Below are 20,917 nucleotides of genomic sequence, written 5' to 3'. Positions count from 1 at the left end.
GAGCTCTGGTGTGTCTTCTTATAAGGGCATTAACCTCATCAAGAGAACTCTACCGTCATGACTGCGTGTGACCCTAATTCTCTCCCAAAGGCTCCGTCTCTGATACCAGCATATTCGGAGTTAGTGCTTCAACACAGGAATTTGGAGCAGAAGGGAGCACAATTCAGTCCACAGCAGTGGGGCTTTGGGAGAGAGCAGAGATAAATGCAGGTGCACAACCTTCCATCTTTAACTGGAGCCTGTTGTGGGGTCTTTGGAGCAACAGCCATTAAAATATTTTTAGATTGAGAGACTAAATCTCTTATTCAGACATAGTGGATTGTATTAATTGCTGTGTAGATTTTAAAGTGAGATAATTTTAATTATACTTGCAGTCTTGGAAGCAAGTCCAGTCAAAGGTGGTAAGATAGCTTAAGGTCACCTCCCACCCCTGTCTTCTCCCTTCTCCACCCACGGTGGGACTGCATCCTTTTTATCTTTCCTGATTTCAGTTGTTCCTGTAGAAGTGAGAAGTTGGTCTTAAATATAAGATTTGTGTGTTTTATGCATTCTTAGCTATTTTAAACAGGTAACATGAAGGGAAATTGTTCTGTTCTGTACTGACTCTTGTCATTGCATTTTCTTACTTGAGTAATATCCCTAGATTAGAATAAAATATTCCCCAAAGTGTAACTATGGTCGCTTTTCTGTTGCTGTCTTTTTAAATACCTAATCTGCATGTTTATAGAAAAACGCTTTTCTGCACTGGAGATTTCTTTTCCTAAATCCTGTAATGATTCAGTGTATTCAACATAATGAAAAGTATCTTAAATGGAGTACAAGGTGTATCATTGTTAAATATAGTAATAGTTACATAAGGTGTTTTTAAACTTTTTATTTTGAAATAATTATAGACTTACAGGAAGTTGCAAACATAGGTAGAGCCCCCTGCACTCCTCCTCCATTGATGACTTCTTATTTTCCAGATATTTTTAAGATCTATTTTTCCAGATCATGTAATTCCATATAATTTTTAGTTTTAAACTTTTGAAATGTATTAACTTCAGAATCCACTGCATTGAGATTCAATTCAATTTTTGTAGATTTTACTTCCACAAAAGAAACCTTTCCTGATCACCCTTTCCCAGATCCTTTATCCTCTCCCCATACCAGCATTTATTCAGTCATCTTAAGTACTTCCTCTAGAAGTTTGTCATCTGAAAGTAACTTGTTTATTTATTTAATTTTATTGTCTCTTGTGTTCAGCCCTGTATCACCTAGAAGACTCCTTGTTACAGATGAGATGCTCAATAATATTTTACTGATTTTTGATATAGGATTTCTGTTTGGTTATTTACTTTTTTAAATGCATTGAGAATTGGAGTAGTGTTAGAAAAGCCAGACTTAACTGATGTGTAAGAGAGAAAAGCATTGTTTTGGAGTATCTCCTTCTTCAGTCTTAAAGAACCCTGGCTGTGGGAATCCTTGTTCTTTTATTTATAGTCTTGAGTGTTGGAAGTTTCTTTCAGTCAGTGTCATTATCAAAAATGGGGATTTTGTGGAGATTTTTTTGATCTTTTGATTTTTTCTAGGAAAAAAAATCACATTTTTATCTAGGTACATTCTGAATCATCTTAACTTTTATATATCCCATTCTTATTTTCTGATTGATTTTTATTGCAGTAAAAAAATATATGAGATCTACCCTCCTAACAAATTTTTAAGTGCATAACACAGTCTGCTTTAAGCACAATGTTGTACAGGAGCTCTCTTGAACTTTTTTATCTTATGTAACTATAACTTTATACTCCCTGAACAGTAATTCCCCATCCCCTCCTTCTCCCAGCCCTTGGCATCTTTCTGTTTTTTGTGTCTATAAGTTTGGCTACTTTTGATACCTTACATAACCTTTTATTTCAAGAAAGTTATCATTGAAAGTAATTTTGCAATAATTTATATGCACATAATTTTTCTCCAAAAAAAAAAAGACAGGCAAAATGAGCCCTCTGTTATTCATTTGAAAGTTGTCTGTATTTGTTGTGCATCATGGCAAGATTATTTTTTTTTAAGACTCCTCTGAATTTGGTGTGAAATACTTTTTATTTTATTTGTTACCTAATTACCACTCATGTAGCAAGTCGTTTTATCAGATCACTTTGAACATGGATTGCAGGTATGTCAGTAGGAAGATACGCTAATCTGCAATTTCTATTGTTTGAATCTGTCCATCAGAAGTTAGTAAAAATGGAAGTATGCAAAATGGATGCATAGACTGATGTGTAATACATTAGGGCATCTTGACAGTTCTAGTTTTCTGTCTCCCATAATGTAATTCTCTCTTGGTTGTTGCCTCCATGTGGCTTTTGTTAAAAATATGTAATGACTTTCAACTAATTTGAGAAAATTTATAATTTTGTGGCCATATCAGGTACAGTGTATAGCCTAAGATTTTTTTTTAATTTATTTTACTTTTTTTTTTTTTTTTTTTTTTTTTTTTTGAGGGAGAGAGAAAGTGTGTGCGTGTGGGGGAAGGGCAGAGGGAGGGGGAGAGAGAATCTTAAGCTGGCCCCATGCTCCATGCTCAGTGCGAGCCTAACCCAGGACTAGATCCCACAACCCTGGGATCATGATCTGAGCCAAAATCAGGAGACAGATGCTCAACTGACTGAGCCACTCAGGCACCCCTAAAGATTTTTCCTATTGTAGTTATTTGTTAAGTGCAGCTATGCAATCTGCTTAGGTCTAAGGGCACTTGGTCACTTTAAGTCACTGAAGCAAAAAATCTCCACCCATCTAAAAATAGTATTTTCAGGTTATTTTTAATGACGTTGTTGCATGATAGGTGCCGCTGTTAAATACAGTGGTGTGATCTCCTATGGGCAGCGTCCTGGTGATGGGAGAAGCTGGTTAATGCTGGCCACAATTGATGTTTTATACAGCATCTTGTGGCGGGATTAGTATACTGTAGTAAATCCCCAAGTAGACAACCCGGCCTCTTTTTTTAAACAGAAAAACAGTGTGTCCCGCTGTCCTCCAAGGATTTCACAGCCACAACACCCTCAGGTAATTTCATTGCCAGGTGTGGTTATCTATCATCAAATGAAAAAAAAAAAAAGCATGGAAGCTATCTATGAGTTCTAATACTGTTTTTCTGACTAACTTTTGGAAGTTTTTTGGGGATGGGAAGGAGTTTATAGGGCTTGGTTTCTTCATTAATGAAAAAAATGTAATAATACTGTTAACATGTCTCACATTATCATCCTGTTGCATAAGTTTGAAAATGTGCTTTAAATGCAAAAGAAAAATTGAATCGCACTTACTGTTAACAAGTTTTGCATTCTGATTGTTCTGAATATTGTCTGACTGAAATCACTTATATTCTCTATTTAAATTTCTTTTAAAATTGTCTACCTTCTAGTCTTACTTAATCTAATAATGAGCTCTACTAACTCCATTTCTGTATTTTTCAGTTAACTATATGTATTGAAATGCAGTGTGAAAGCTAAAGCTTGAATCAAATGATTGGCAACTCTCAAGATGGGTTAATATGTTCCTTTCATTAACTCTTATAACCTTAAATCATTTAAATTTGTATTTGTTAAATATGAGCAAAATTAAAAGATCCTAATGCAGTATCTTTTTTTTTTAACTAGAACTGTTTTTCTTTCAAAGTTTTAAGAAACTCTATAATTTACGTAGATTTAGTTTAAAATTACTTTCTAGTATATATAATTTTTTAAAGATAGCCCTTGATGTTAAATGCTTTCTCAATGAGCTTCTTGACTCATTTAAATACAAAGTAGGAGATCCCATTAAAGTGTTTTGAATGGCAACATACTGAAATAAGTAGGTGAGAGTAAAATTGTTCTTATGAATACATTTGTTATGTAAAGATCTTTTGTCATTGAGATCTTCTCCACATACCTCTCAAAAAAGAGTAGTTGTTATTATTAAGTTGGTAAAGTTGTTAGATACTATTAATAATTACACTGTCTTGATCTTTTTCACTTATTTAATCAGCTCAGCAATCCATTGAACATTGAGGGGTTTTTTAAAAATCTATTATTTGTCCTTTCTTATCTTGAGGAATACCTTATATTTGTTGTCAACCGAAACAAGAGAAACCACAAATGCCCACTATTACTCAAATAGAGCTGTTGCAAGCCAAGAGTACATTTTTGGTGTTTCGGTTCTTAAAATAAGTATTAGCATTCATTGTTTATAACTGACAACTTATCGAATAGCAGAAAATATATCTTTGTCCAATTTTCTTTTAACATTAATAGTGTTACGTTAAAAAACATGGGTGGTATTCAGATTCACCCAAAACGTGTCTTATCTATAGCTCACTAGCTTTTGTACCAGGAAGGTAATTTTGTCTCTTGAAGTCAGTTTAGTTCTCCACCATCTGTTTTCTTTTTGCCTTCTTTCAGAAGCATAGGTGGTATTGACCAGTTCGTGTTTTGTTGTTGTTGTTATTGTTGTTATTGTTGTTGTTATGAAATAGAATTTTGTTACATTGATTTCACTGTGGAATAATCCATTTGAAGACTGCAAGTAGATTTTTAGTATGTTGAGTTAAAAAATTGGAAATACACAGTTTGACACCAAAGCTGCCATGGAAATGAAAGCATAGCATGTCAGCCTTTGACAATTTTACTCACTAGAAAGGAGTTGTCTTCCTTACAGGAGCGTTTAATTCCTAGCAAGGAAGAAGGGCTTATGTTACATAACAAATTGGTCCATTACAGGTTTGCAAGAAAAATTTGCAGATCAATTTTTACCAGTGATCTCAAACCACAGTTGCCAAAGAATGTTTCTCAGTGGTATTCTTTTATTTGTTTTGCTCCATCTCCAATGAGAGCTTCCCAGTTTAACCAGCCTTAAGCATTGCTTTCTTCATATTATTACTCCCCTTTTCAAAACGTCCAGGAATCTCTCTTATCCATAGTAATTCAGGCACTCTTGATGTTCCTAACAAGTTGAGACTGTCCTTCTTTGATCTCCCTGGGTTGATTTATTCACTTGTTTAACGGATGTGTATGGAGCACCCACTTAGTGCCAGTGACGTGCCTTACACTAGGGTCTGGCAGTGAGTGAGGTGGACCAGGAGTCTGCTCTCATGGTGTTTATTTTCTAGAGAGGGAGGAGAGGCTACAAATCAGTGAAAATGTGAATACAATAATTTCAACACTTTTAAGATATTGAAATACTAGAAATAAGCCAGGCTTCTGTTGGCTTCCGTTTTTCAGAATTTTTTTTTTTTTTTATCACTGTCTTTATCTCTTATAGGCTAGACAGCTTAGATTTGAATGAAAGTTCTGTCACTGACTAGCTGTGTGGCTCTAGGCAAATTACTCATCCTCCCCATTTCTCAATTTGTATTGTTATAAGGGGTATAATACTAGAAAATAACTCATAAGGTTCTTGTAAAGATTGAATAAGTTAAATCTTCAAATACTTAAAACAGTGTTTGTTATACAGTTAAGACTTAGTAAAAGTAAGCTATTTAAAAATTTTTTCCTATTAAAATATTCTTTCAAATGGAAGTATATAGAGATAAAATATGCCCAGCCCAGCATTGTATGTAAGTCTTGTATTCACTCAATTATTTGATGACATACTTTTATCTTGATTGTCTTAAATGGAAGAAAAAATACCTGTAAGGCAACCTAAATTCTGTTTATTCTGCATTTTTATGATGTGTGTTAAGTGTACATTAGCAACTTACCAGGTTGGTTTTGGTAAGTGAACAGATTGCACACCTTTTCTGACAACTTTAATTTATCCCATATATTGATAGAAAAATTGATGGACTCTGCTGATGAAATGAAGTGCACAGTTTAAGGATTTGTCCATTTATCCTTACCTCTAAAGGCGTAATCAACTGAATTTACGTTGACAGATTCTTCCAACAGTGCAGTTCTATGACTGACACTCACCGTTCCTACTGTCAGCTGCTGCTCAGGTCACCCCTTGTGTGTATCCCTGGGGCAGCCTCCTGATTTATTCCCTGTCCACCAGAGTCTCTGCCCTTCCAGTCTGTCTTATACTCACTAGTGAAGAGTCTTAGAGTAATCCTTTTATCATCTACTTTGCTCAGGAAACTACATTTACTTTCTCTTGCCCAGAGAGTCAAATACAGCCTTTAGATTAAGGCTGTAATCCTTCATAATTTGACTTTTTTTCCTTCATAATTTGACTTTAATTTTCTACCACTACTGTTGATAGTAGACTCTAATTCTCAAAATGCTCTTGTAGAATATTAACCCAGTGTTATTAAAGTTCTTTGTCTTGATCTTACATATTAGGCTCAGTCTTCTATTTACACTTTTGTTTTAATTCTGTGCTTTTAATCTCTCTGTTCCCTGCTTTCCCTCCCACTTCCTAGACAAACATATCCTTGTTTGCCAGGTACGTTTAGCTCAAATTTTACCTTTCTCATGACTCTTTTCAACTAGCTCATGATGTAACTGTCCCTATAATATAGAGGTTGATTTCTGTGTTTCTGTATTAATATGATAATAATGCTGTAAGGGCCTAGATACACCATTAAAATATTGCTCTTTTTCTCATAGTTTACATAGAGCATGTAATAGTGCTGATTTAAAGCACATGCTTCGTAAATGATCATTTTTTGACAGGTTATAAGGAAGAACTTCTTTATATATGATTTTCCCCCACCTCATGGCTTTCCTTTGGTTTTATAGAAGCTGCAAGTCGGGCCATAGTCCAGTTCCTAGAAATCAATCAGAGTGAAGAAGCCAGTAGAGGTTGGATGCTTCTGACAACAATTAATTTGTTAGCATCCTCTGGTCAGGTAAGTTCTTTGTTTTCATGTTTGATAACTTGACTTCCTTTTTTATCTTCTTGGAATTTTGTGAAACTAAATGTATCATCATATCCAAATAAGATTTTATGGTAATCATTATATTCTTAATCCTTCTAACATATGCTTTCATGCTTCTCACAACATCTCATGAGGAGGTTTATGTTACTACAAATTTTACACCTGAGGAAATGCCTAACTTGAATGGTGTATTTCGTCTGTGTCATAACACACAGAGAGCATGATACCATTAGTACAGCATGTGGGGCACAGCAATGGACTTCTGGGACTGTAGGCCGATAGCCTGGGAGCTCTGGCTCCATCTGGCCAAAACCAACACTTCTGTAACCCACATCAGGGAAATTGCTTTAGAAGAATCATCTGACCTTACTTCACTAATAAGGAACAAATGACATGAAAAGTATTTGTAAATTCTTCTAAATTTTATGGAAAATAGGGGAATAGTGACATTTTCAGGATAATATATATAGCCTTCCCGCTTGATTTATTCTGGAGATTCCTTTTATTCCCCCTCTCTAAACCACCTTTAATCATCTGCCATAATTTCTGTTGCATGTACTCAGTTATCAGCTATTTGGATACCTGACTTTTGGCCTGTGATGTTTTGGGGTTGAAAGAACTTGATTCAGGGGCACCTGGGTGGCTCAGTCAGCTAAGCATCCGACTCTTGATTTCAGCTCAGGTCATGACCTCACAGTTTGTGGGATGGAGCCCTGCAACAGACTTTGCGCTGATAGCGGGGAGCCTGCTTGGGATTCTCTCTCTCACTCTCTCTTTACTCCTCGACTTGTGTGCATGTGCTCTTTGTCTCTCTCTCAAAAAAAAATAATAATAATAACCATTAACAACAAAAAAAAGAAAGAAAGATGTGTTTCACCCTTCTAAAACTCAGAGTAGAATTACCTATCAAAGTTAGTACCTGTCTTGAGAATGGTTCTTGTCTAAATTATGATTCAAACAACTCACATCATTTAATAATGGAATTTACAGAGGTGGCTGTGACATGAGTCATATACCTTGGTGGGCCACAGCAGAAACGATGCATATTTCTTAGTAACCATATCCTGAAGCTAGTCATTAGCCTAAAGTAGTAGCACTTAGGCTTTTTTTCCCCTTAGAATAATGTTTCCCTTTTTTGTTTGCTGGTTTATGTTTGTTTGTTTCTTAACATCACAAAAGGAATCAGACCAAGTTGCTCTGATGTACCTGGGACTTGCCAGATTTCGGCCCAGAAGCCCCACATCCCAGACAACTCCTAAATTCTGGGCAAATTGAGATGTTTATTTATCCTATGTCACCTTCAGATAGTCCTAAAGTGGCCAACTGTTTCCATGTATCTGTGACCATACCAAAAACCTATCAAAATATCAATTCTATTTGCTATTGATGCTAGCTATAAATGCCGCCATATTACTGTACCAAAATTTGGTTTGGTTTAAAATAGCATGTAAAGTAACCATTTTAATTGTGATATTTCTAAGTCTTATTCCTATTCTTTGTAGATGCTGTCTTTCTCAGGTGTGAACAGAAAGTGTATCCTACCAGAATATCTGACACATACTAGAAAGTCAGGAAATATGGATTAACCTAATCACTTTTTTAAAAAACATTTTTTTAGAGAGAGAAAGAGATCGTAAGCAGGGAGTGGGGTGAAGAGGGAGGGAGAGAGAGAGAATCTTAAGCAGGCTCCCCACCCAGTGCAGAGTCCGACTCAGGGCTCGACCCAATGCAGGGCTCATTCCCACGACCCTGGGATCATGCATGATCTGAGCCAAAATCAAGAGTCACATGCTTAATCGACTGACCCACCTAGATGACCCTTAACCTAATCACTTTTTTAAAAATTACAAATGTTGCCAATTATCAGTTTGGATACCAAGTTATGCTTATACTCTGCTATAAAATGAAACTGAAAAATCATACCAATTTGCCTAATGAAAACAGAAAGCTAGTAATAATCTAACTAGCAAAAGGTATTTTAAGAGAAAATTTAGTGCTCTATATTTGGAGCTGACTTTTATGTTTATATGCCATTTTCTGTTGATAGCAGTGAGATACAGAGATGACTAAAACGTCCTGAATCAACATGTAGATGACAGAGATGGAGTGAATGACAGTACTATAAAATGCAGTCATGGGATATATGTACTGCTATGAAAATAGAAATGTGAGAGTTATAAATTTTGTAGGTGAGGGGGGGAGGAAAGATGAGGAATTAAAGTTTCAGACATGGGCAGACATTTAAACTGAGCATCAGATGTATAGAGACATAGGGTATCTAGAAATAATCAGTCATGGAACAGCAAAAGGTTTTTGAAATATTTAGAGGCAGGAAATGTTACTGGATGTTTAGACTAAGGACCAGATTATGCAAGGGATTGTTCTTTGGGTCCTCTCACCTCTCTATCACCCTGCTACTGCATTAGTTCAAGCCCCATCTCTCATATGGTTTTCTGTATTAGTTTCCTAATGACCCTGGCCTTCTTGCTCTTTAGATCTAATTTAGATCTATATAACCATCAGCGAATTTTCTGATATCTGGTTCCATTACTGCTTTGTAATACTTCACTGGTTCTCCAAGGCCAGCAAAATAAAAGTCAGACCAGAGTGGGAGACCATATGATACATAGGTCTCTGGGCATATACACTTGTGGACCACTTAACCAGCTTTAACCTAAGGCAGGGTATCTCAATGATGAGCCTCAATTGCTTCATGTATAAAGTAAGGATCATACAGTAAGTGTGTCGTATAGTTCAACCTTCTATGTATCTTCAGGTGATCTTTCCCCTCTTAATTTCTATACTTTTCCTCTTCATTCCTGGTAGTGTTGATCATTCCTTTTTCATAGTTATTGATAACCTGTTTCTGCTAATAGACCACAGTCTTCTGAAGGGCAGGGGTGCTTTGTCGTTTCCTGCCCAGTTCCCAACATACTGCCAGACATACCCTATGCATTCAGTGAATGTTTGATTAAAAAGTTGATAAACTAAATACAGGTGACAAGGTGACACCAGCCTGTTGATCTCCAGTGTATGAAATTTTTTGTTCCAAACTGGACCATGAAAAAAATTTGGCAATTATTATAGCATACTTCTTAGGAATAATGAAATTTCACCATAAGAAGGTGGACTTTCTTCCTCTAGAAATTGTTGAAAATAATACACAGATTTTTCAGTGTTACCTGTATCCTTCAAGTGTCCTTCCAACCCCAAGAATGTTTAATAATAATAAAAGTGATAGCAAAGCAACTACTAATATATAACTTAGTGCTTAATATATCTCAGATTTGTTATATAATGCTTACATTAACTCTAAGACCTATTATCATTATATTTATTTTATAAGAAAGGAAACTGAGGTCCAGCAAAGTTAGTTTGCCCAAGTTTATGGTTGAATTTCTTTTTTCTAAATCCAAAAGTTCATTTGCTTTGAAACATGCTGCCTTTTAATAAAAAAATAGCAAATCTAATAAATAACAAACACATCTCAATACACACACACACACACACACACACACACACACACACACACATATGTATGTATTTTTAGAGAGAAAGAGTGAGTGCATTTGTGTGAGTGGGAGAGAGTAGAGGAAGAGAGAGAGAATCTTAAGCAGACTCCATGCCCAGTGCCAGGCAGCAGGGATGGGTGTGATGCAGGCTCTATCTCACCATGGTGAGATCATAAGCCGGAATTAAGAGTCAGACGCTTAACCACTGAGCCACCCAGGAGCCCCATCTCAATATCTGATTAAAGCGGATTTGTCCAAATGGAAAATGAGTATTTGTCAGCATGGAGTCATTTTTTAATTTTTCAGGCATTTAAAAAGTTATTTTGATATATAATTTTCTGGCTTAAAATTTGTGAGTTAATGATTTAGATTCTGGATTAATATTTGTGAACTTACTTAGCTGTTCCAATTATGTCTGTCTGTCTCCCTATTCACTTATTTATTGGTTTGTTTTCCAGAAAACCGTGGACTGCATGACAACGATGTCAGTGCCTTCCACCCTGGTTAAATGTTTATATCTGTTTTTTGACCTTCCACATGTGCCTGAGGCAGTTGGAGGTGCACAGAATGAGCTACCTCTAGCAGAACGTCGTGGACTACTCCAGAAAGTTTTTGTACAGGTATGGAAGGTGCTGTTGGCCTGGCCATCAATACCAGTCTATTTAAAGTGAAACAGGTGCACTCCTTAAAGAGATGTTCTGCTTATTCCATTTTTTTTTTATAGTATTCCATGCTCTTTATTATTGACTTTATCTCATATAATTGTCACATTTCTTGACTCTGAACATTTCTTTTGAGGATAATGGAACAAGCCATTAACAAGTTTATTTCTCTGAACAGATTCAACTATTAAGCTTTCCTTTGATACAGCAATACAATCTCTAAAATGAACTGCTAAGCAAGAGAAACTTTTATTGACTATCATATTACATTGGGGTAATATTTCTTATAAGAAATTCTGTTTGTTGATGTCTAAATATAGGATTCCTAGCCTATAAATCTCTAACTTGTAAAAGGCAGTTTATTTTAGTGACTGCTGCCACCTCCTCTGCTCCCTGCTTGTAAAATCCTTCTTTACCACTGTTGCCACTGTTCAGACTTTTAATAGCACTGGTGGCTAACCAAGGTTTAAATAGACCTTTGTTAGTTAGCCTAGAAATTTTGCCATCATTTTGATATCCTTCCTTGGGAGAAAATTTTCAAGACCAACAACACGCATTTGGAATATAGTCTGTCCGTGGGACTAATATTTAAAAACTTTTTAATGTTTATGTATTTTGAGAGAGAGACACACAGAATGCGGGTGGTGGTGGGGGGGTTGGTGGCAGACAGAGGGAGACACAGAATCTGAAGCAGGCTCCAAGCTCCGAGCTGTCAGCATAGAGTCCAACGTGGGGCTCGAACTCACAAACCATGAGATCATGAACTGAGCTGAAGTCAGACACTCAACCGACTGAGCCAGGTATTTTAAAATCACGTTTGACAGAAGAGGACAGATACTGTATCATTATACTTATTGTGTATCCAACGTGCCCAAACTCCTAGCAAGTAGAATGCTGGTTGCCAGGAGCTGGAGAGTGGGGTAACAAGAAGTTTTGTTCAGTGGGTATAGAGTTTCAGGTTTGCAAGATGAAAATGTTCTAGAGATCTATTGTACATGTAATGAACACTACTGTTACCAAAAAGGATTACGGTGATAGATTTTGTGTTACGTGTTTTTACCTCCGTTAACAAAAAAAACCCCACACCTGTTTGAATCCAGTTCTCTGAAATTATATAACTTAAGATGCAGATTTCTCACCTCTAAAGTAAAGATAAATGATACGTACCCAAAGGGATTTGTGAGGATTAAATGAAATAATACACAGAGCAATGGTGCTGTTCCCAGGATGTGGTAGACATGACCTACAAGTCCCTGTGATGGCTGCTCTTGCCACCGCAGCCACCACCATCAGTGAGAGTAGCAGAGGGAGCACAGAGCAGTGGGTCTGCAGTAGATAAGGTGGAGCTGGGTGCCAATGACGAGTGCATCTCACAGTACTGGGGTCTTTGCTGCAGCGCTTTGTGGACGTGTGAGCGATGAAAGGACTGGAGAGAGGGAGACTAAGGCAGTTTTAGAAAGGAAAAGACAGGATTATCAATAAAGAACTAATTCAACAAATACTTATTGAACATTGGATTTCTTAGATACTTTTTGCTAGTGGCTAGGTAGAATCCATTATCTCATATAACTTGTAAGACAGCCCATGACTTCAGAGGTTTTGTTTTTCTAAAAAATGATGATGAGAGCAAATGGCAGAAATAGGAGTAGACGTTAGGTTTATCTGAGTCCTGAATTAGATTGGGTGAGAAAAGCAATAGAAATGAACAAAGGAGTAAATCCCATAGGAATTGAAGCTGCTTAAGACGTTGCTAATGAATACAGTGGGTTAGTCTTTGCTTATTAGACTAGTAAACCCTATTTCCACAAAGCCTTTCTAAACAACTAATTAATACCTTAGACAATAAATGTAAGCTGACTTTTATGTATTTAATACTAAATAAGTATAGCAAAGATTTCTTCTAAAACTTAAAAAAATGTTTTCAGTATCTGAATGCAGTGGATGTCTCCAACTAATTGTGGATTCATTTTAGCATATTGGAACCATTGAATGTTACAGCCAAAAGGAACTTCCAAGAGAATTTAAATGAATGAAAGTCACCACTTACAGTTACAGAAACTAGGGGTGCCTGGGTGGCTCAGTCAGTTAAGTGTCTGACTTTGGCTCAGGTCATGATCTCACAGTTCAAGAGACCGAGCCCCGCCTTAGGCTCTACTCTGACAGCTCAGAACCTGGAGTGCTTCAGATTCTGTGTCTGCTTCTCTCTGTCTCTCTCTGTCTCTCTCTCTGCCCCTCCCCCACTCATGCTCTGTCTCTGTCTCTCTCTCTCTCTCAAAAATAAACATTTAAAAAAATTAAAAAAAAAAAAAAAAAAAAAAACCTGGTTACAGAAACTAATAGCTGAGGCTGTGATCCATAGCAGATGTGTGGCAGGAATGGGAGCCTGGCTCTTCCCATTGCCTAGTCCAGTGTCCTGTAGTGCGTCACTTCCTTGTTTTAGTTTCTCATCACAGGCCGGACACTGCTATCAAACACCAATGGAGACAAACATATTAAATGTTTTCAGAAAACATATTGTTTATGATAGATGAAATCCCTGTGTTTATCTTATGTGACACATGGTTTCCTGGAACCTTAGCAATTGGGACTGCTTCATGTAGGCATTTTTTTTTTCTGTTTGTTTAGATTTTTGTTTATTTGTTTTGTGTGTGTGTGTTGATATGGCCAGTTAGTTCGCTGCCGCACTTGGCTATCCTTAATGACATAGTCCCTGCAAGTAGGTATGATTAGTGTATGGGAGAAGAGGAATGAGATATAGACTCTTCGGTTTTCTATTGTATAGAATGAAAGGATTACATGAGATTATTTCTGAAAATCCTTTTGCCTTTGAATAATAACTAGTTATTTTTTGTTTTATATTTAAAAAGAATTTTTTAAGTTTACATCCAAGTTAGTTAGCATATAGTGCAACAATGATTTCAGGAGTAGATTCCTTAATGCCCGTTACCCATTTAGTCCATCCCCCCCCCCCCCACAACCCTTCCAGTAACCCTCTGTTTGTTCTCCATATTTAAGAGTCTCTTATGTTTTGTCCCCCATCCCTGTTTTTATATTATTTTTGATTCCCTTCCCTTATGTTCATGTTTTTTTATCTTAAAGTCCTCATATGAGTGAAGTCATGATATTTGTCTTTCTCTGATTTCACTTAGCATAATACCCTCTAGTTCCATCCACGTAGTTGCAAATGGCAAGATTTCATTCATTTTGATTTCCGAGTAATACTCCATTGTGTATATATACCACATCTTCTTTATCCATTCACTCATTGATGGACATTTAAGCTCTTTACATACTTTGGCTATTGTCGCTAGTGCTGCTATAAACCTTGGGGTGCGTGATCCCCTTCGAAACAGCATACCTGTATCCCTTGTATAAATACCTAGTAGTGCAATTGCTGGGTCGTAGGGTAGTTCTATTTTTAATTTTTTGAGGAAACTCCATACTGTTTTCCAGAGTGGCTGCACCACTTTGCATTCCCACCAGCAGGGCAAAAGAGATCGTCTTTCTCCACATCCTCGCCAACATCTGTTGTTGCCTGAGTTGTTCATGTTAGCCATGCTGACAGGTGTGAGGTGGTATTTCATTGTTTTGATTTGTGTTTCCCTGATGATGAGTGATGTTGAGCATTTTTTCATGTGTCAGTTGGCCATCTGCATGTCTTCTTTGGAGAAGTGTCTTTTCATGTCTTTTGCTGATTTCTTCACTGGAGTATTTGTTTTTTGGGTGTTGAGTTTGATAAGTTCTTTATAGGTTTTGGATGCTAACCCATTATATGATATATTGTTTGCAAATATCTTCTCTCATTCCGTTGGGAATTTAGTTTTGCTGATTGTTTCCTTCTCTGTGCAGAAGCTTTTTAGTCTGACGAGGTCCCAGTAGTTCATTTTTGCTTTTGTTTCCCTTGCCTCCGGAGACGTGTTCAGTAAGAAGTTGCTGTGGCCAGGGTCAAAGAGGTTTTTGCCTGCTTTCTCCTTGAGGATTTTGATGGCTTCCTGTTTTATGTTTAGGTCTTTCATCCATTTTGAGTTTATTTTTGTGTATGGTGTAAGAAAGTGGTCCAGGTTCATTCTTCTTAATGTCGCTGTCCAGTTTTCCCAGCACCACTTGAAGAGACTGTCTTTATTCCATTGGATATTCTTTCCTGCTTTGTCAGATATTAGTTGGCTATATGTTTGTGGGTCCATTTCTGGGTTCTTTGTTCCATTGATCTGAATGTCTGTTTTTGTGCCAGTACTGCATTGTCTTGATGGTTAGAACTTTGTAATACAGCTTGAAGTCCTGGATTGTGATGCCTCCTGCTTTGGTTTTCTTTTTCAAGATTGCTTTGGCTATTCGGGGTCTTTTCTGGTTCCATACAAATTTTAGGATTGTTTCTTCTAGATCTGTGAAGAATGGTGGTGTTATTTTGATAGTGATTGCATTGAATACATAGATTGCTTTGGGTAGTATTGACATTTTAACAATATTTATTCTTCCTGTTCAGGAGCATGGAATCTTTTTCCATTTTTTTGTGTCTTCAATTTCTTTCATAAGCTTTCTATAGTTTTAAGTGTATATATTTTTCACCTCTTGGGTTATATTTATTCCTAAGTATTTTATGGTTTTGGTGCAACTGTAAATGGGATCGATTCCTTCATTTCTCTTTCTGTTGCTTCATTGTTGGTGTATAGGAATGCAACCGATTTCTGTGCATTGATTTTATATCCTGCCAGTTTGCTGAATTCATGGATCAGTTCTAGCCATTTTTTGGTGGGATCTTTTGGGTTTTCCATACAGAGTATCATGTCATCTGCAAAGAGTGAAAGTTTGACCTCCTCCTGGCCAATTTGGATGCCTTTTATTTCTTTGTGTTGTGTGATGGCTGAGGCTGACTTCCAATACTATGTTGAATAACAGTGGTGAGAGTGGACATCCCTGTCTTGTTCCTGACCTTAGGGGGAAAGCTCTCAGTTTTTCCCCATTGAGGATGATATTAGTGGTGGGTCTTTCATATATGGCTTTTATGATCTTGAGGTATGATCCTTCTGTCCCTACTTGCTTGAGGGTTTTTATCATGAAAGGATGCTGTATTTTGTCAAATGCTTTCTCTGCATCTATTGAGAGGATCATGTGGTTCTTGTCTTTTATTGATATGACATGTCACATTGATTGTTTTGTAGATATTGAACCAACCCTGCATCCCAGGTATAAATCCCACTTGGTCATGGTGAATAGTTTTTTTAATGTATTGTTGGATCTGGTTGGCTAATGTCTTGTAGAGGATTTTTGCATCCATGTTCATCAGGGAAATTGGTCTATAGTTCTCCTTTGTAGTGGGGTCTTTGGTTTTGGAATCAAGGTTATGCTGGCTTCATAGAAAGAGTTTGGAAGTTTTCCTTCCATTCTATTTTTTGGAACAGCTTCAAGAGAATAGGTGTTAACTCTTCCTTAAATGTTTGGTAGAATTCCTCTGGAACGCCATCTGGCCCTCAACTCTACTTTTTGGGATATTTTTGATTACTGATTCAATTTCTTTACTGGTTATGGGTCTGTCCAAATTTTCTATTTCTTTCTGTTTCAGTTTTGGTAGTTTATATGTTTCTAGGAATTTGTCCCATTTCTTCCAGATTGCCCATTTTATTGGCATATAATTGCTCATAATATTCTCTTATTATTGTTTTTATTTCTGTTGTGTTGGTTGTGATCTCTTTCATTCTTGATTTTATTTACTTGGGTCCTTTCATTTTTCTTTTTGATCAAACTGGCTAGTGGTTTATCAATTTTGTTAATTCTTTCAAAGAACCAGCTTCTGGTTTCATTGATCTGTTCTGTTTTTTTTGGTTTCAATAGCATTGATCTCTGCTCTAATCCTTATTATTTTCTGTCTTCTGCTAGTTTGGAGTTTTATCTGCTGTTTTTATTCCAGTTCTTTAAGGCGTAAAGTTAGGTTGTGTGTCTGAGACCTTTCTTCTTTAGGAAGGCCTGGATTGCTCTATACTTCCCTCTTATGACCTCCTTTGCTGTGTCCCAGAGGGTTTGGACTGTGGTGTTATCATTTTCATTGGCTTCCATGTACTTTTTAATTTCCTCTTTAACTTCTTGGTTAGCCCATTCATTCTTTAGTAGGATGTTCCTCAGTCTCCAAGTATTTGTTACCTTTCCAATTTTTTTCTTGTGGTTGATTTTGAGTTTCATAGAGTTGTGGTCTGAATGTCTGCACAGTATGATCTTGATCTTTCGGTACTTACTGGGGCCTGATTTGTCTCCCAGTATGTGATCTATTCCAGAGAACATTCCATGTAGACTGGAGAAGAATGTATATCCTGCTGCTCTAGGATGAAATGTTCTGAAATATATCTGTTAAGTCCATCTGGTCCAGTGTGTCCTTCAAAGCTGTTGCTTCCTTGTTGATTTTCTGTTTAGATATCTGCCCATTGCTGTAAGGGTGGTGTTGAAGTCCCCTACTATTGTATCATTATCAATGAGTTTCTTTATGTTTGTGATTGATTTATATACTTGGTGCTACCACATTTGGAGCATAAATATTTACAATTGTTAGGTCTTCTTGGTGGATAGACCCCTTAATTATGATATAATGCCCTTCTTCATCTCTTGTTATAGTCTTTATTTTAAAGCGTAGATTGTCTGATATAAGTATGGCTACTCCGGCTTTCTTTTTATCGACCATTAACATGATAGATGATTCTCTGTCCCCTTACTTTCAATCTGAAGGTGTCTTTAGGTCTAAATTGGGTCTCTTGTAAACAGCATATAGATGGATCTTGTTTTCTGTTACCCTATGTCTTTTGATTGGAGCATTTAGTCCATTGACGTTTAGAGTGAGTACTGAAAGATACGAATTTATTGCCATTATGTTTCTTGTAGAGTTGGAGTTTCTGGTGGTGTTCTCTGGTCCTTTCTAGTCTTTGTTGCTTTTGTGGGTTTTTTTCTCCCCTCATCTTTTCTCCCCTTAGAGAGTCCCCCTTAAAATTTCTTGCAGGGCTGGTTTAGTGGTCACACACTCCTTTAATTTTTGTTTGTCTGGGAAACTTTTAATCTCTCCTTCTATTTTGAATGACAGCCTTTCTAGATAAAGAATTCTTGGCTGCATATTTTTTTTGATTCAGCACATTGAATATATCCTGCCACTCCTTTCTGGTCTGCCAAGTTTCTGTGCATAGATCTGCTACAAACCTGATCTGTCTTCCCTTATAGATTAAGAACTTTTTTCCCTTGCTGTTTTCATGATTCTTTCCTTGCCTGAATATTGTGAATTTGACTATGATATGCCTTGTTGATGGTCGGTTTTTGTTGAATCTACTTGGAGTCTTCTGTGCTTCCTGGATTTTGATGTCTGTGTCTTTCCCCAGGTTAGGAACGTTTTCCACTATGATTTGCTCATATAACCTTTCTACCCCTATTTCTCTCTCTTCCTCTTCTGGGACCCATATGATTCTGATGTTGTTCCTTTTTAATGAGTCACTGATTTCTCAAATTCTTAAATCATGCTCTTTTGCCTTAGTGTCTCTCTTCTTTTCAAATGCTTCGGTATTCTGCATAAGTTTGGCCTCTATACCACTGATTTGCTGCTCTGCCTCATCCATCCTTGCCACTGTGGCATCCATTCAAGATTGCAGTGCAGTTATAGCATTTTTTATTTCATCATAACTAGCTTTTACTTCTTTTATCTCTGCAGAAGGGGATTCTAATCTATTTTCAACTCCAACTCGTATTCTTATTATTGTGTTTGTAAATTCTGGTTCAGACATCTTGCTTGTATCTGTGTTGATTAAGTCCCTAGGTGTTGTTTCTTCCTGCTCTTTAAGAACTAGTTATTTTTATAGTCAACAAATTTAAGGAATTAAATCCAGTTCATTTTTGAGAACAAAGATTTGATTTGTAAAACAGTAGTTTATTTTTGGGTTTGTTTTTATGTTACAGATTAGATGCCATCTCTAATGGCATCCATCTCTCTAATCACATAGTTGATAATACACCTTTATGAGCATCGATGATGCTACAGTTGACTATTTTTTTCATATTATCTTTTTTTGTTGCATTCAATACATATGGGAAAATATAATACCTATTATACCTATTAAGGTACTATGCCACCTGCTAGCACATTTTCATAAATGTGTACTTTAAAAAGAACATGCTGAGATTTTGTCTGTTGACTCAACATTCATTTTGGTGAAAAAAGCAATTTGACCATGAGCTACAACACAAGTAGTTGGCCCTTTATCACAAGCAGCTGTTTTCCAAAGCTCAATGCTAATGAGCATATATTAAAATAATTACCTATTTATTAATCTACAGATAGACAATAATGTTGGCATGTTCTTTTGTTTATTAATGGGCCTGCTTCTTAGCAATATTAGAAATGTTTTATAAAAAAGCAGTTCATGTTACTTCCCACTTACACTTGACTCTCAGAAAGGACCCCCTCTCCTGCAATTCCTCGAGCTCCCCCTTCACTATGTTGTACAACTCTTTTTCAAGCCCAAGCTTCTGTAGTTTGCAGGTTGATTTTTTCAAGGCCTTCCACAGTGTGCTGACTCCTCTGGGCTCCAAGTCATTCCCCAGAAGGTTCAGGTTAAACAGGCTTTTACTGCTTCTGAGAACAGAGGAGAGATACCTTATGTATCTACTATGTATAATCACATAGTTGATAATACACCTTTATGAGCATCGATGATGCTACAGTTGACTATTTTTTTCATATTATCTTTTTTTGTTGCATTCAATACATATGGGAAAATATAATACCTATTATACCTATTAAGTTAGTAGGCAATAATTTCTCCAACCATTTGTGTGTGTGTGTGTGTATGTGTGTGTGTGTGTGTTGGGGGACGGAGGGTAGAATGCCTGTATTTACTGATGCTGTAAACATATTACTTCTCTGAATTCTTTCTTAGTCCTTTTTTTTCCATCCTGATAATTTGGTAGCTATGGATTAGAAAGCCCTTGTACTGAAGTAAATTTTTCATTGAAGGAAGTAGGAAAGGTAAAACCTAGCTTCCACAGATGAAAACTATGTAAAATTATTTTTTTCTACTTAGCAGTTTCCCCATAGATCGTAAAATACTCAAATTTCATTAGGCACTTTCAGGAGAATAAAATTTACGTAAATTATAGTTATTTTATTTATAGTATATATACTTAAAAATATTTACATGAGAAATTTTAGCAAAGAGAAGAAAATTTCACTTTTCCTGAAGCTGAGTCAAGATTAAAAGACAAAAATGCATTGAGAGAAAAAACCCTAGCTGAATTCTGCAAGTAGTGGCTCTTAGTGCTTTGAGCACTTGTGTAATGTGTATTCTGCAAATCATAGTTAAGGAATATGTTTTCATCTTAAAGTTTAAGAAGTTTTGAATATTCTTTGAAAGCCAGGCCATAGAAGATTTTTGGCTACTAGATGTAATTGAAAGACACTTTTGAATTAGGATGATTTTATTACTGTAATACCCCTTTCTACTTGTATAGAAATTGTAACAATTTGAAAGTATTTTTAAAGACCTGTTTTTACTTTTTTTTTTTAATTTGTTTTTTAATATTTATTTTTGATGGAGGGAGGGAAGGAGGGGGGGAGAGAGAGAGAGAGAGAGAGAGAGAGAGAGAGAGAGTGTGTGTGTGTGTGTGTGTGTGTGTGTGTGTGTGTGCGTGCGAGCCAGGGAGGGACAGAGAAAGAGTGAGACACAGAATCTGAAGTAGGCTCCAGCCTCTGAGCTGTCAGCACAAACAGGGGGCTCAAACTCACACACTGTGAGATCATGACCTGAGCCGAAGTTGGAACCACCCAGCCGACTGAACCACCCAGGTGCCCCCTGTTTTTACTTTCTTACCTCCAAAAAACTGTCCATTTTAGAGAAGAAAATTCCATCTCACCTATGATAAACTAAGAACTAAGAGCCAAATTAGAAAACTAA

General features: G+C 36.6%; 1 protein-coding gene across 10 annotated transcripts in view; it reads left to right on the top strand.

Annotated features, from left to right (window-relative positions):
- The window catches only part of WDFY3 (WD repeat and FYVE domain containing 3), a 278,494-nt gene that overhangs the window by 108,490 nt on the left and 149,087 nt on the right, over positions 1-20,917 (top strand). For 8 of the 10 annotated variants that reach the window (XM_078445957.2, XM_078445959.2, XM_078445953.2 and 5 more), the window contains 3 exons: positions 2,989-3,042; positions 6,690-6,799; positions 10,800-10,961. In XM_078445957.2, the coding sequence (XP_078302083.1) occupies positions 2,989-3,042; positions 6,690-6,799; positions 10,800-10,961 (326 nt within the window). The remainder of the gene's footprint in view (positions 1-2,988; positions 3,043-6,689; positions 6,800-10,799; positions 10,962-20,917) is intronic. The other 2 variants (XM_078445958.2, XM_078445961.2) reach the window with 1 other exon arrangement.

Source organism: Panthera onca, chromosome B1 (assembly GCF_046562875.1).
Source record: "Panthera onca isolate mPanOnc1 chromosome B1, mPanOnc1 haplotype 2, whole genome shotgun sequence".
NCBI lineage: Eukaryota > Metazoa > Chordata > Mammalia > Carnivora > Felidae > Panthera > Panthera onca.
This window is presented reverse-complemented; position numbering and strand designations above follow the sequence as displayed.